The 17346-nt window shown below is 32.8% G+C and overlaps 1 protein-coding gene and 1 long non-coding RNA gene across 2 annotated transcripts in view; one reads left to right on the plus strand and one right to left on the minus strand.

The window, feature by feature from the left end:
• Positions 1–139: 139 nt before the first annotated feature.
• LOC127870773 (uncharacterized) lies at positions 140–2054 on the plus strand. The gene is made up of 2 exons (XR_008044907.1): positions 140–444; positions 1919–2054. It is a non-coding gene; the product is annotated as an uncharacterized LOC127870773 (long non-coding RNA).
• LOC127870772 (sodium channel protein type 4 subunit alpha B-like) overlaps positions 1970–17346 on the minus strand; it is a 69096-nt gene continuing 53719 nt past the window's right edge. The window contains exons 28-33 of the mRNA XM_052413247.1: positions 16223–16279; positions 14579–14716; positions 13509–13616; positions 8656–8788; positions 8173–8310; positions 1970–5407 (exon numbers count right to left, since the gene is read on the minus strand). Coding sequence (XP_052269207.1) covers positions 4251–5407; positions 8173–8310; positions 8656–8788; positions 13509–13616; positions 14579–14716; positions 16223–16279 — 1731 coding nt within the window. The 3' untranslated portion in view covers positions 1970–4250. The remainder of the gene's footprint in view (positions 5408–8172; positions 8311–8655; positions 8789–13508; positions 13617–14578; positions 14717–16222; positions 16280–17346) is intronic.

A 17346-nucleotide genomic window follows, 5' to 3' on the forward strand; every position in this document is an offset into this window, starting at 1 on the left:
AATTATCGCCAATTATCGCATACAGTATGAATTGTTCGTTAGTCACAATTTTTTTCCTTGAGTAATAGATGTTTCAGTTTTTAATTAAAAGCCGTTAATTTTTGCAACCGATGGCAACATCGCAATTGTGGTACAGGTAAGTAAATTTATTATAATAGAAGACGATGAACGTTTTTATTGAAATCCGATATAACACATATCTACAATGCGTTTGGTCAAAATGACCCATGAGCATTGTTATAATCGTCAAACATAGTCAAAGTCGTCAAAAAAGTAACATACACAATATATTATTATATATTATTATTTCCTCGTAAACTATCTTCTGCAATATTTAAAATATAAAAAGTTGAAAGAATTTTCATGTACAAAAAAACTCGCTAATCAGACCGGGTTTTCAAAGGGTCATTCACAGTTTGCGGCATCTGTTTTGATAACGGATTAGTAGAAAGCCCACATATGGTGTAAAATGACACTTATTGGCCCCTATTGATAATTACTTGCGCATTTTAAAATAGTTTCTTAACTTACATTAAATTTGGAAGACTTAAACCGAAAGAAATAAAAAATGTTTTATTCTATGTGATATTATTAAAAATAATAACTGATTGTCTTTATTATTACGCATTTCATTAGCATTAAAAAAATCTAGCAAAGTTTATAATGTCTTATTTATTAGCCGACTGCATTAGAAAGTCAAATTTATTTAACGTTGGCCACCTTTGAAAAATGGTTTTAAATGTTCCTTTCTAATTTGTCTATATAGAGGATAAACAAGTACAAAGTTATACTCTTTTTTATAACGTGTCCGTTGCAAAACTTACATTTTCTATTTTCGCGTAGTATCTTATTATTACGACTGTGTTTTGCTTTCGGGCGATCGCTTAATATGTTGAGATTAAGCTGTTCGTGTGGACGACCACAAAGACGAATCCAACGTTTGAATTTTTCAAGATTAGTACCCGGTTGAGGGAACGGAAAAAACGTACTTCCATCTTTTAACCGTTCTGGATACCTTGTGTCTGAATAACAAGTGCCATAACAGCACCTTTTAACCATTTTCTTTGTTTAAAACACAGAATTACGTATAAGCTTATGTGTCGGACAACGGCGAGTTTGACGGACAAAATGGCGGATAGTAACGGGCCTAATCAATGCTGTAATCTGATTGGTTAATAAGCCTGTCAATCAATCGGCTGTCGAAAGGTCAATTTGACCTTTCGACAGCTAGAGTGAAGCCACGCCCACCGATTTCAAGGGGGGTCACTCCGCCGAAGTCCGTCATAAAAATGGCTACGCGAATCGGCCGCATAAGTGAACCAAAAAGGCCTCATGGTATACCAGAAAGGCAATACAATAGTTTTTATTATCATTGAATAGTGGTGCTGAATATAATTATCATATCTATTAAATAGTCAAAACTTTTTTATTAGTCTACTTAAAAGCCGTTAAATTTATCATCAAAGTCGGCAAAATTATCGCCAATTATCGCATACAGTATGAATTGTTCGTTAGTCACAATTTTTTTCCTTGAGTAATAGATGTTTCAGTTTTTAATTAAAAGCCGTTAATTTTTGCAACCGATGGCAACATCGCAATTGTGGTACAGGTAAGTAAATTTATTATAATAGAAGACGATGAACGTTTTTATTGAAATCCGATATAACACATATCTACAATGCGTTTGGTCAAAATGACCCATGAGCATTGTTATAATCGTCAAACATAGTCAAAGTCGTCAAAAAAGTAACATACACAATATATTATTATATATTATTATTTCCTCGTAAACTATCTTCTGCAATATTTAAAATATAAAAAGTTGAAAGAATTTTCATGTACAAAAAAACTCGCTAATCAGACCGGGTTTTCAAAGGGTCATTCACAGTTTGCGGCATCTGTTTTGATAACGGATTAGTAGAAAGCCCACATATGGTGTAAAATGACACTTATTGGCCCCTATTGATAATTACTTGCGCATTTTAAAATAGTTTCTTAACTTACATTAAATTTGGAAGACTTAAACCGAAAGAAATAAAAAATGTTTTATTCTATGTGATATTATTAAAAATAATAACTGATTGTCTTTATTATTACGCATTTCATTAGCATTAAAAAAATCTAGCAAAGTTTATAATGTCTTATTTATTAGCCGACTGCATTAGAAAGTCAAATTTATTTAACGTTGGCCACCTTTGAAAAATGGTTTTAAATGTTCCTTTCTAATTTGTCTATATAGAGGATAAACAAGTACAAAGTTATACTCTTTTTTATAACGTGTCCGTTGCAAAACTTACATTTTCTATTTTCGCGTAGTATCTTATTATTACGACTGTGTTTTGCTTTCGGGCGATCGCTTAATATGTTGAGATTAAGCTGTTCGTGTGGACGACCACAAAGACGAATCCAACGTTTGAATTTTTCAAGATTAGTACCCGGTTGAGGGAACGGAAAAAACGTACTTCCATCTTTTAACCGTTCTGGATACCTTGTGTCTGAATAACAAGTGCCATAACAGCACCTTTTAACCATTTTCTTTGTTTAAAACACAGAATTACGTATAAGCTTATGTGTCGGACAACGGCGAGTTTGACGGACAAAATGGCGGATAGTAACGGGCCTAATCAATGCTGTAATCTGATTGGTTAATAAGCCTGTCAATCAATCGGCTGTCGAAAGGTCAATTATACAGAAAAAATATAGCAGCATGTTCCACACTCGTAATATCGGTTACCTCCCCTGTCGGTTATGGCTTACCACTACTGTTACACAAATAATGTTCTCAAATCTGGCATTTTATTTATTTCTTACTGTGAACCATTGTCTCTGACAACAATTGAAAAGTAAAAATATCTAAATAAACTAATACATAATACTACAGAAGAATAATTTAACCATGAAAAATAGTTTATTATGACGACATGGATGTGATTAATGATATTATAAGAACGAATTTAAAACTCTTACTTAATCTTCAGTATTAGTTTCATGTTGTAATGCATATACATATATTTAATTTCTTTGAATATACATATATGTGTGTCTTATTATGTTCTATAAAATATGCATTCCCTACAGTAACACGAAGTTAATCTTTAAAATACGAAATAATCAGTCTGTCATTTTACAGATAAATCATAACACTGAATTACTGAATTAAAACTGCAAACTTTAAACTACATACAACTTAATAATACAGAACCATTCAATATCATGTACACACAAAGTTTTTTGCACAAACAGCACAAAACAAAAAAAAAGAAAAAAATCTTTCCTCAACAAGTCAAACATGAGTTATATGTATATTTGTAATGAACGTTATGACAGATAAAATGGCGCGAGAAATATTGATATTATTCCAAAGAAATTAGATAATAAATAGTGTTAAGCCTATATTTTTCATCCTACAGTAAAACCGATGACAATCGCCTTCATAGATGTTTAAATAAAACTAGATCTATTTATATTTTCGTGTCATTTTATAAATAATATTTTTTTCTTAAATATATATAACACCTGTCTAAATATGTTTATAATTAAAAGAGATGTTCATAAATACTTTCTTGAAATACATTTCTTACAGGTAATATCATTGTGGACAATCATGGCATAAACATGATCAGAAATGATGAGACAAAACATTATAAACATCTTAAAAATGCAAAAGACAGATACAAATTTAAATTATTTAGTGTGATCAATACATTAAACATTATTTCCGCTAGAGCATGCGCAGAGAAGTTTCTTTCAAAGTGCATAGAAAATAATATGCAGACACTACAATATTTTATCAATTAAAACCTTTAGATTTGTCCAAATGGCATATTCTAAAGTGATCAAATGTATATCCTATTCCTCAAATAATATCACTGAAGCTTTGCTTTACTTACAAGAAATACAACTCGACAAAACGTCAATATTCAATCAAGCACAATCACCACTATTTCTTGCATTCTATTATTGCTTAATTCGTAAAAAAATCGTAAACTGTACGTCGTATATTTTATCCGGAATTGAATAAATCCCTTCATTATGTTATTGAGAGTTCTTTAATGGGATCGGCCAAGTCTGGATGCACTTATCGGTGTTTGATAACAACGATTTGAAAATGCCCGCCTTTATATTCGCAAAGCGAACGGTATTCATTATCGTTAAGAATGAAATCTAAATTTATACTCTATCGCACCACTTACTCTAATACCATGTTAATATCACACACGTTGTCTGCGTCTACACCTTTCTTTGATTGATCACGCTACTACATCGCTGTCTGGCTTTAGATCGACCTCCACTATTGTGTGACATGGTCTACTATCTTCTTCATTGCCGCGACTGCCGATATTGCTGTCTACATTTTGCATTTCAATAGACTCTACCTTCTTGTGTTCACTTGCATTCTTTGTATCTGAAGCATTTTCTTCGTCCATAGGTATTTCGACAATAATCTCGTTATAAGCAGGAGGATCCAGTTTTATATCTCCGCTGTCACCGTTAAAGCCACCGTGCGCATTGCGGTAATTCCTGTATGCTTTTTGTATAATCTTCGCAGCATAATGCTCCTTTTGTCTTTGAAGAGTGCTGCTTACAACTTCGTACTCAATCTTCTTTTTCAAATCCTTCTTAGCATCTTCTGGAATATCGCCAGTATCTGCAGTCCCTAAGAAATTCTTTGTCAATGCATCAAGGATGTCTCTACAATATAGCCTGTCTCCTTCATAAATTGGAATATCTAATTTTACTAGTAAAAAGTAGTTTGGTTTTGGAAGCTTTAGTGGTTCGTCTAAAAAGTCCACAAAATCAGACAATTGGTCAAGAGATATATACTGCGTAGCATCCGGATCGAACTTTTCCCAAACCTCATAAAACATATCAAAATCATCTGGCGTCAAACCCTGTTGAACGTCCTCTGTTGCCTGGCTAAAGTTTTCTAAAATGACGGCAATGTACATGTTCACAACAACAAGAAAACTTATAACTAAGTACGTTACAAGATATAAAACTGCCAAGCCGTAACTTCCACAATTGTTTTTTGGGAGTTTCTCACAGTCATCCTCATTCATTATACCTTTTAATACACCGTCCCAACCGGCCGATGTACACATTTGGAATAGGGTAATCATACTTTGCATTAGCGTTTGAAAATTGAACACGTCATCCAGACCGCCTATCAATTTGACGTCTTTGAAGAAATTCATTCCAAAAATAGCGTAGATGAAAATGACGAGAAACAACAACAGACCTATGTTAAAAAGAGCAGGAAGCGAAACGGCCAGTGAAAAAAGTAATGTTCGAATCCCCTTTGCGGATTTAACCAGACGTAACACTCGGCCAACCCTGAAGACTCGAACAACGCGAAGAAGAGTAGGGGAGATTGGTAAGTCTTCAAGGTAGTCATCCAGTGCCAGAGCTGCGATATAAACATATCATAAACTTATTGAATATTTCAAAACTGCATTAATAATTATACACTGTTATTGTCAACACTCGAAAATGTAAATAAGTAAATTCTTGTATTAAGCAGTATATTGTATATAATATGACAAAAATAGGGCAAGATCTCTATATGCAATGTATTTCAGATATATTAGTTTACACATAGTATAAAAGCGATCTCAAGGGGTGTTTCCAGGTTTTGCATGATTTTAACAAAAGTTAACAAATGGACCGCGCACTCTAAAATTTTCCATGGCAAATATTTATGTCGTATATGTTCAACATTTATTCAAGTATGGAAAAGATATACTGCTTCTTCGTATTAACCAAATGTGTTGACTATTCTAAGCATGTTAAGAAAGTATGTGGTGTGAGTCTATAAAACGGATCATAATGCTTCTCTCCACACCGGTAGTAAACGATGGGTTTGATGTGTACCTAGGATTATAATTGCTTATAGAAAGACAAAGTAATGATGCATGGGATAAAGAAAATCAGTTTGATAGTTGATTTCAAAACTTAAGCGAATGGGGTGCATTGGATTGAAACATTAAGAAGTGCACCCAAAGTGCATTTTGAATACCAATATAGACATTACTCTAGTCTGCAAGGCATGTGTTTAATTATCCTCCGGTCGTCACAAGACATAACGCATGCAATATCATTTGTTTATAGATAAAAGTAAGATGCTTTGCGGTCAACAACACATTAATTCTGTAAGATGAATATGTGCATGTGTAAACATAATAATTCCTCACAGCTAGAGTTGACCTTTTTTCAAATGAATAGTTCCAAAGAGTTCGTAATAATGTGTGTTGAATGTATGAATGCAACAATGGTATACATCATGTAACACAATCGTCAACTACTTGTGGTTACCTATGCTGAACGTATATTTGCTAAGGTCAAGAGTAGTGACCACCTTTCGCACGGAATACATTATTTATTTGTCCAATCTGTTGTTTATTTATCGAAATATTCCATTGATCAGTTTTGTGTGTGATTTCATTACGCTGTTCTTGATCCAACTGACTTTTATCACCTTAATTAATTACGACACAAGTAATTGGAAAGATACCTTTATATTACCTTGATACTAATTTGGTTATGACCGAGCAAAAATCAGAATAGTCAGAAAGACAATGGTAAGTGTATAATTGTTAATAACCATTTGAGTACCCCCAGCATAGGTGACCACTACACTGACACTCAGGAAATAATTATGAAAATAATTGTCTTCAAAACCATGCACCAGATCACGAAACTGTTTCACTCGCAAATCATTACAAATATAACCAACTTCATTTCATTCTGGGACAACTGAATAATGGGAAATGACAGGCTCTTGGAAACAGATCGAAACTAGTTCACAACTTACTTATCGATTCAGCTGAAAGCACAATAGTTTTTAGCACATCGAGTTTCACATAAATAACTCGGCATTTTGTATGCGTTAAAAATTAAATAAACAACTCCTTCAAAGATGAAAATCAAAATTATATAAAATGTGTTTCGTGTAGTTCACTAATAATACAAAGGTGGTTAGATACGTATATCAGTATTTGTATATAATAAATAACCATCACCATTGTGTATTTCAATTTCGACACATACTTTCTGTGATAAGATACATAATTTGATTTCACTTGACTTAAGTAAAAACTGTAAGAACTGATATTAAAAACTTTAAAATAAATTAAAGGATATTTCTGAATTTTGTAATTGCTTTTCTTACAGTTTTTAACAATCTGATAATTTGTTTGATATACGGTGTTTACCACTACTAGATGCTACAACATCGGCTGAAAATACGAAATAAAAATCAGACGCACTGATACTAAATCTATTTCAACCATGCTTTTCATTTAGTAACGAAGATTTTGTACTATCACATTTAAAAGCCACATGTCAACCAAAATCATTGAACCGAAACAGGTACAATATGAAATAAGTACATGTACATGTAAATTGACTTTCAATGTCTTTGCATATTGTCTGTTAAATGAAATACTATATGATAATGTACATATTCTTGTGCATTTCATATTTAAATCTCCGTAACGATTTAAAAACCATGATAGTTAACTATTGGTTTGCAATATATGTTTCCAAACACATACACAATTATATGAAGAAGGTTAGAAAATGTGGCATGTTTTTATTCTTATGTAAGTGTAAGTCCATAAGTGAAGAGAATGAATAAAATTTATAAAAAAACTACTAGTCAGTTTGTCATAAAAGAAACTTAAGTACGTGCTCGCTGTTTCCAAAAAGATATAGATAGGGGTGACTTTCATAGCCTAACTGGGACTTCATGACGAATATATATTTTTTGCTACGTTACTAATTATGTGCCTAAGCCTAATTTACAAAGACCACTGAGGAACAAACACGTTTTTTACGTGCAATAAGAACTCCGACACGAGTGTTGAACTATCGCAGAAATTTTAATAACGAAATATAATAAAGCATACTTCTAAAATGCCTTATCTAAGATGGATAAATACACTTAAATAACTTCACGTAACTTTATACATTTATACATGCATATAATTCTGATAAAACATATATTAACAAAACATTAAAAAGGTACATAAGCCTAATGGGAAAATATAATACCATCAATAAATATGCTTTACCTTATATGGACTATACTTTTTACTGCCTGAAATTGATGCATATACTTTCACCAATATGTACAAATATACTTAACCAAAGACGGATATATATATATTTTACCTAAAATGGATGAAATGACGACCACAAAGTCGAACACGTTCCACGGGATCTTGAAATAGAATTGCCGCAGTCCAATCAGCTTTATAACACACTCGGCGGTGAAGATGATGATAAAGACCAAATTGACCCAGAACAGCGCTTTAATAGTAATGGTAATAACAGAAATACTATTTTTAAAATAATACTAATATTTACAATAAAACAATTATATGAATGATAATAGCTTTTAAAAGTAGTACTTGTTTGCCATTTACTAGTGTGTTCGCTTATGCCAAGAGTAGATTCGTCTGAGAAAGAGTAACATCTTAATATAGTGACTGTAATATATTTTGCAAATATTTACGTACATGGAGCTTTTTTACTGTAATTAATTGATAAGTCGTTAATGATACGAAACTTTATTTTACATCCAACACTCTAGTTACTAGAATTATTGCCTATCCATGGTTACTCAGTACATATCCGGTAACCATAGTAACGTACCAGCGGTGAACTCCTTGCTCTGCTCGTGGTGCTCCATAGTCATGGTCAGCATGTTCAGCAGTATGATGACCATGATGAAGATATCGAATTTCTGTGTCGTGGTTAGGTCAAACAAAACATTGCCCGGGAACCACTGTTGCAACAATAAACATATTGCGTTCAACGGCGATTTAAAATGATTGCCTTTTTATGATGTAAGCTTTATTTGCTATTTTAAAATGGTTTAGAAAATATACACCGTTGGACAGTTATCATGAATACTCATGTCTTTTATTTTTCAAAACGTTGTCATCAATATTTAAGTTTTTAAATTATTTTTTTTTTCAATTACATTAATTTACTTGTATATATACTCGTGTAGCACTTCGACTTAGTTAAAATATTGAATTATATATTAAACAAATATAAGGTGTTGAAGCTTGATTGAAATATCTTTGCGTGCAAAGAGTTAAAATAAAATTGCTTCAAATTCAAAGTATCCATTTACTTAAAGTGAGTTTCTTGTTCTATTTTGATAAAAACGATCCTGCGATGATTTACGAGTGAATATATAATAGCATTTATTAAAATTCATATTAACAGTTGCATATATTTTTACTTATGTCTACATATAATTATTCAAAACAGTGTGATAAGTCACAATTGTATAGGCATTAAATGCAAAAAATCATCTAGACTAACAATTTTACAAACAACACATACACAGACACATACCATGCAAACGATACCATGCAATTCTTGCGATAAGTATTTTTTTTTAAACTTTTGTTAGAAGAGAAAATCTTGCTTTTACATGTGATGGAAGGTACATTTTTATATTTTATTATTCTCTACAAGATATATATTTCCGCCCAACGGGATAGTTTATATGTCATTATATCATCATTTGAATTGCTGTATATAATTGGCCGTCAGTCGCTATTGTGATTTTCATTCCTTTTAACCTAAGAAATAATACCTTTAGTACTGTGTGATTTTCATCGAAATTATTATAAATATATTAATGCCTTAACATTTGCATCGATTTCAACCCATCTCTTTATTTTAAGGTGTAATACATTTCATTTAAAGATTGCTCTTTTCTCGGTATACGAAGGCCTTCAAACAGATTTGAATATAAGTACAAATATACACTTTTTCATACGATTATAGTTATAACAAATAATTCGGTTATAGCTAAAGCAGTGAACATTAACCGGAAATAATTACTATGCATAGCTAACCGTTTTGTTCTACTTAATTATGTATGCTTTCAAGAAAACTTTCTATTTACAAAAAATGATGGTGTCAAATGTATACTGGCTGCTGTGGGTGGAGCTTAACTAAACAGCGTGCATAAGTGAAGCATATTGTTAGATGGACCTGAACTAAATTGAGTGCAGAAATAAGGTATATGGTGGAGTAGATCTTAACTAAACCGAGTGCAAAAGTGAAATATATAGTGGATGTAAGAACAAAAATGTAGTGTCTATATCAACAACTTTGAATTTCACTGTTTATTTACATGAAAAACTGAAAACGTTCATTTAGTTTCCGTTTATAGACATGTGTATCAATTTATTTAATTATTTTTGTAAAAAGTTGTTGATATATTTTATAAATTGTTGCTGCTCTTATGGACGCTAACACCCCTGTGACATGCCCATTCCATTATTGTATTTAATAAACCTATGTAATTACTTAACAATGAAATCATTTACTCTCTGTTCACATGTGCATTTTCCGTATTCTAGCTTACCAACCCATCACAAATAGAACATGGGGATTTCAAACTTATTCAAAAGGAACCTCGCACTGACATTTCTACTTTGATGCATGTATAAGCGTAGAATACGATAGATCAATAATTTCATGATTACTTATGTAAAGAATAAGCTCGGATTTTAAAAACGTCTTTAAACATTGTTTCGAAATCCTAATCGGTTCGCTGCGTTTTTAACAATAATTTGTACCCTGGTATTTGCCATTCTCAGTAAATAATTGAATCAATTATACATTATGACAAAACTTTTATATTTGAATTTAAACCGTTGTTTTCACTGAATTAATAAGTATTTAATTTATCAAATATGTTTAATTTTATATTCTACACACCATATATGACCGAATATTTTGTTTAAATGAATAACAAGTTCCTGTGTCTAGTTTGAAATTGTATATGATAACACATTATCAGAGACGAAATGATTGCAAATTATTGGCACAGTTTCATGTCCTTTTTCTTATTAATGTAAACAGTTTTTATTGTAACTGGGTTGTTAGATTACAGTAAATACCATCCCCATACACACACCGATCTTATTTTTAATATTTAAAGATATACAAGTTTTAAATCACTTTTTTCCGTTGGGAATTGCAGGTTCAACAATTAAGAAAGCAGGCTAAAGTAACATATTTTCGTATCACAATATTTGCTTTAAATGTCAACTACAGCATGAATATGACTGGATAATAAATTTATATAATGTCGTGAAAAACAAATATTGCGATATCCCCACTGCTAAAATGCAAAAACCGAAACAACTTTGACGATGCTTTAATATGAACCAAAAGCATTACTTGACGCAGTGAAAAATGACATGAAACCAAAACGTTTTCATTGAATAAATGAATGTTGTGTGCATCTTAAGAGGGTCTGCATTGGACTAACGGTAGGTCGTGGTATAGATTTCTGGGGACTTTTGGACTGCATCTTCTTCATTGCGTTATAATATTTCTTCTGATCTTCTGTCATGAACATTTCTAGAGAACCAGCCTGAAGAAGCAAGATTAAGAAGTGTGTTCGAGAATAATATAGAGACTTTTGAATAAGCTGCTGATAGATCAGCGTTGGTTTTAGTTGTCCCAACCACCTACAACAAACGTTATAAATAACAGTTACACATTGAACATCAAAAATTGAGCTCTGTCTATAATGATCAGTAATAGTTTGTTTAAATATTGTTTAACATAACAAAGCATTAGAGTCGTTCAGTTGCTTGAATATTTGAGTTTTATGAAAACTTTTAAAATCATTTTAGAGAGAAGCTCAACAGAATGTATAATAGCGCTCAAAGCGGATCTAAAACACCATTTGAAACAATTCCTTTCAAAACCATTGCAAATACTGCTCAATACAAATAGAATTTTACAGACACACGCGCGTTGAAGTAGATAAACACAAAAGCTAGAAAGGAATAGATTAAAATGGTACTTTTGTAAGTACACGAGGGATGTAAACATGTTAACACAAAAGCAAGTTATTAATAGCGAGGCTAGCTATTTATTATACATATATGACATTAAAATAGCGATGCTAGCTATTTATTATACACAAGTATTGTCATGTATGTATAGGACAAGTTCAAACCAAACAGACCTGTTTAACTTGACTGATGGTTTGATTGCTTAGTAATGACAGGCGTACCTACCCAACACACACATTCTGCATTGCCAGTTAGTATTCCACTATAATAGCATTCCAATTGTATAACCAATGTTTCACACAGGCTATATAAACAACACAGATCAAGTAAGCCCATCCACAACGAAAAGATCAGATTAGAAAGAAAAGCACGACAAAATGCCCTAGCGACTGACGTTGGGCCGAGGGATGGCCTTTATGGGGCTTTTTGATTGCATTCTCTTCATAGCCTTGTAATACTTTTTCTGGTCCTCTGTCATGAACATTTCGAGCGATCCACCTGTCTGGTATACATAATAACAAAATGAACGCTCGCAGGCATTTGATGAAGAATTGGTTGCGCAATCCAGGGCGAATGGTTACACGTATACGATACATACACACATGAATGTGAAAGGATGTATGTGCTGCTTAGAGTGATGTTATGACGTTTTAAATTAGTAATAAAAACCCACTGTATAATATATTATAATTCCGAACGTTGAAAAAGTCATATCTCTAAACATCACTCTTAAAAACAGCTCTGCGTCTCATGATGTCTGGAATGAAAAATGTTACTTATTACTGTTGCAAAATAGCCATTTAAATAATAGTAGTCACGCTTAAAAAATGATTGCATTTAAAATATTGTCTTTGTCATTTAAAGCAAATTTTAGTAAGGAATGTTGTTTCGAAGTTTCATTTTTATTATTTTAAGTGTATTAATTGCTAGGTGCCACACGTGTTATTTTCGGAGGCATTATGAAATTGAATGTCGGTATGCCCCGATATGTAAATATCCTTTTACTGGGTAAACGAAAGTACATATGCTCATAGCCTCTGTGTCTGCTTTAGGGAAGACAATTATTGAGCTGCAGATGGCACAATAGAAACAATGGTTATGCGTAGCAGAGTTTTAACTCATATAGATAACATTTTAACATGAATACACAATAGCATGAATACATCTATATATGGTCATTGCAAATGGTTAACCATCCGTGTCAAAGTATAAACACATCTATATATGGTCATTGCAAATGGTTAACCATCCGTGTCAAAGTATGAACACATCTATATATGGTCATTGCAAATGGTTAACCGTCCGTGTCAAAGTATAAACACAGCTATATATGGTCATTGCAAAATATGGTTAACCATCCGTGTCAAAGTATGAACACATCTATACATGGTCATTGCAAATGGTATGGTCAACCATCCGTGTCAAAATTATGCCAAGTGTCATAGCAGCTACGTGATGGTACTTTACTAGAAAGTTTAATATGATAAATTCAGAATCCTCGACGCATAAAGTCAGTTGGCATATTGGTTAACACGGATTTACTAACACAGACAGACGACATGTCTTTAAGCAGCAGTAGCAGCAGCAACAGCAAGAGCATTTTCCAAACAACAATAACTTCGGGATTTGGGAAACATATCACGATACAGGGACATTTCTGACACTGACATCTGGCCGAGGTACTGCCTTAATAGGGCTTTTAGCTGCCATTCTCTTCATAGCTTTGTAATACTTTTTCTGGTCTTCAGTCATAAGCATTTCCAACGAGCCACCTGCCTTAAGTCAGTAACAAACATCATTATGTTAATGGTCTGTAATATACAGGGAAAAAACTTGTTCATACCTTTTTTTCATCAAAATCCACAGCCTGAAATAACCCATTGCATACCCAATCCCGTTGTGAAGGAAAGTGTTAATCAAAATTATAAGTAATTATTCCCTTTATATTCTTTCAATTAAGGGAGTCTAAAGCACATATATTTAGGACTGAGAAATTCTGCTTTATATTATGCTTTTTGATAAACATTATATATGTTTTATTAGGTATTAAATATAGAAAATATGTATTTGGTAAAAACTACATTTTACATAAAAATGGATATCATTATGTTCGATAATTATATTTTCCATTGGTAAATCCTAATTGAATACGAACGTTACCAAGAGTGCGATAAAAAAAACTTATTTGATTCAAATACATAATTTTTTCCTGACAGTAGATCTTACATCTAAACAATTAAGTACTTACTTGACCATCTTAAACTATTTTTACGACAAATTAAAGCAACGTTATTAAAAGGTACACATTATTAATTTTTGTAGTTTTTTTCTGATCTGAACATGTAATAATTAAGGACAGTTTAACAAATCTCGCATACTAAAATGAACTTTTAACAATACATCCCGGGCCGAAATATAAAAAAAGCAAGATTATCCTGAAATAAAAAAACAGATTAAAACAAAAACACAAACAAAGAGAAGACAGGCATTTTTCATTTCATGAACCCTAAACAAACCTCAGCAACTATGACATTTGACGTGAAATTTTCAATAATTCAAATACTTACTTTACATCGCAATAGGCAATATATTATAGTCATAAAATCAATTACTTGTTACCCGACCAAACGCGTCAACTGTACGTATAAACAGTAACATCATGTCATTTATATTGCTCAATGCAACTATGTATACAATGCAAATTGACAGCGATCATTTGTCACATATGGAACTCTTACCTTTTTCTTTTGCCTGTTAAAGTTGTCAATTATAACACCGATGAAGAGATTGAGAGTGAAGAATGAACCAAGAATAATGAACAGGACAAAGAACAGGTACATCATAGAATTGATCTCATTGTCAGGCTGAATGTCCACCTGCAACAGCAAAAGGAACTTGATAACTGTGAGCCACGTTCAAGAAAAACTGAACTTAATGCATGCGCGTAAAGTGTCAATCCATTTTAGCTTCTGCAGTCCGAACTGGCTAAACAGGGACGACACTTACAGCCTACACCGGGTGTTTCGTTTAGAAGAGACTTCTATATTTCATATTGCGGGAAGTGTCGTTCTTAATTAGCCTGTGCGGATGGACGTGCATTACGCCAATTTTCCAAAACGATGATCACATGTTTATGACATATTGCATGTAAGTTTTATGTTGGACTTTTTAAATAAAACGTTAATCGTTACGCTTAATGTTTTCATTAAAGAAATTTCAGTGAAATTTAAACCACATTTTGAATAAAGTCTGAACATAAACTTCAAATGACTGAATCAAATGAAAGTGTGAACAATAGAAAGCAGCGCACATGTAACTGTTGAAACAACATATTGTTCAATTGGTTGAATTTTCGTTCAAACATAAACAAGAAGTTGATAAGTGACCGCATCAATTATTTATAAATTCGAATTTTGCTGGCATAATTCCCCGCGCTAAAACGATATGCAGCGTTTTCCGACGATTGTATTATGGTCCATCTAAAATAGGAAACGTCAAATTTGGCTAAATATTTTCGAAGAATTTTTCTCTTACAAGTGCAGACATTCGGCAAATTGGCATATTACGGAATGAATTAGTCTAAGTTTGTGAAAAGTTTAAGCAAAATGAAAAAATACTTACCTAATGTCAAGATACATTCTGAACCAGACTGTTATTAGAATTTGTTATATTGTAATTACCTTAACATAAGATTTGCTGTTTCACGATCATGGTTAAAACGTATATTTCAATTTTATTCCAATAATGTGTATAAATACAAGCATACATGTATCTAACTCGATATATATCTCAAACCGATAGCTTTAAGTTCATGTTGAAGTTTTTACAAAATATAAAAGTACAAACATTTCCAATTGGTTCATATTAAATTTGTTTCATTTGTTTAATGTTATGATGAAAAGTATGGATAATGTGACACTAGCTGCAAAGGCATTTTGAATATTTATTAAACTCTATTATTATTTTAAAACGGAACACAATTACATGTATAGAGCAAACGTTTTCGGAATAAAATCCTTTACGTTAAGATTGCTACTGCATTATGGAATTCACGAAAATGGAGATACGAAGAAAAATAATACTTTTCAAAACACCAAGCTTGAGATCGGCGCATGATCATGGTTTCTAAAGCTATATTAAGGTCAAACTAATTTTTGGCTAGACACAATCTTTGTAAAATAATGTTTCCTGCTTTTCGTATATGTTTATTTAACGATTTATTGATAACGTACACACATGTAAAGGAACGAAAACAGCTGCCGTATTTAACCATTTGTCTTAAATTAAAACCTTCGTTATGAAAACGAACTGATATCTGTGTATAAATACGTTGCGATTCGCGAAAATGATCAGACACACTCTTCGCTTCTAGTATTTCTTACCTTTGTTGGGCTATCAACTGCATTCTGTATAATATCAGTCCAACCTTTATAAGTAGCCTGAAATACATGCGTGTTTTGATGCATAATATCGCGTTTACACATTCTTTGTTTCCGTTTTGCAGATGCACACTTGCGATTAACTGGGACCACGCTTTAATGAATTGTTTACCCCCCTGCCTTATCCCGCTAAGAATGTGTCGTATCAACACAAGCTTGTGCTTATGCGACATTCGACACGTAAGGCAATCATCCTAGATACACACATTAGGGTCCCCAACCCAGAACAGTTTGATATTACCCATGACAATACATACTTCGGGAGGACTGTCCACAGAGTCCCTGATGATGTCTACCCAACCCTTGTATGTTGCCTGAAAGGAGATGCGTTGCAAACACACACTATAAACAACGCGCTACAATTGCAATCTAAGCATAAAGTTGTATGCTAAGGTACAAGCTAGTCACTACGTCACAACAACTTATTAAGAAACAAAAGCATTTACAAGTACAATTAGATCGACAAGTTGTTTTATTTGATCGCTGCTACATACTGCAAAATCATTCTATTCGTCACTATTACATTTAGTTGGTTTCATAAAGACACGCATGTTCGTGGGGTTTTGATTTTGAAAAAAAATAAACATGATCAAACAACCAATGAATTTGCGTCGGTCATTTTCCAGTGTGTTTGCATATCTATCTGTGATAAATCTGAAGAGATGCCACTTGCAGGAAGTGAACCCTGTTAATCACATGTCAATTAACTGGCCCTTTGGTATGAGGTGATTTTAACTGGCCCTTTGGTATGAGGTGATATTAACTGGCCCTTTGGTATGAGGTGATACTAACTGGCCCTTTGGTATGAGCAGATATTAACTGGCCCTTTGGTATGAGCAGATATTAACTGGCCCTTTGGTATGAGGTGATATTAACTGGCCCTTTGGAATGAGTTGATATTAACTGGCCCTTTGGTATGAGCAGATATTAACTGGCCCTTTGGTATGAGCAGATATAAACTGGCCCATGGGTATGAGGTAATATTAACTGGCCCTTTGGTATGAGTTGATATTAACTGGCCCTTTGGTATGAGATGATTTTAGCTAGCCCTTTGGTATGAGGTGATC

The sequence above is a fragment of the Dreissena polymorpha genome, chromosome 3 (genome assembly GCF_020536995.1).
Source record: "Dreissena polymorpha isolate Duluth1 chromosome 3, UMN_Dpol_1.0, whole genome shotgun sequence".
NCBI lineage: Eukaryota > Metazoa > Mollusca > Bivalvia > Myida > Dreissenidae > Dreissena > Dreissena polymorpha.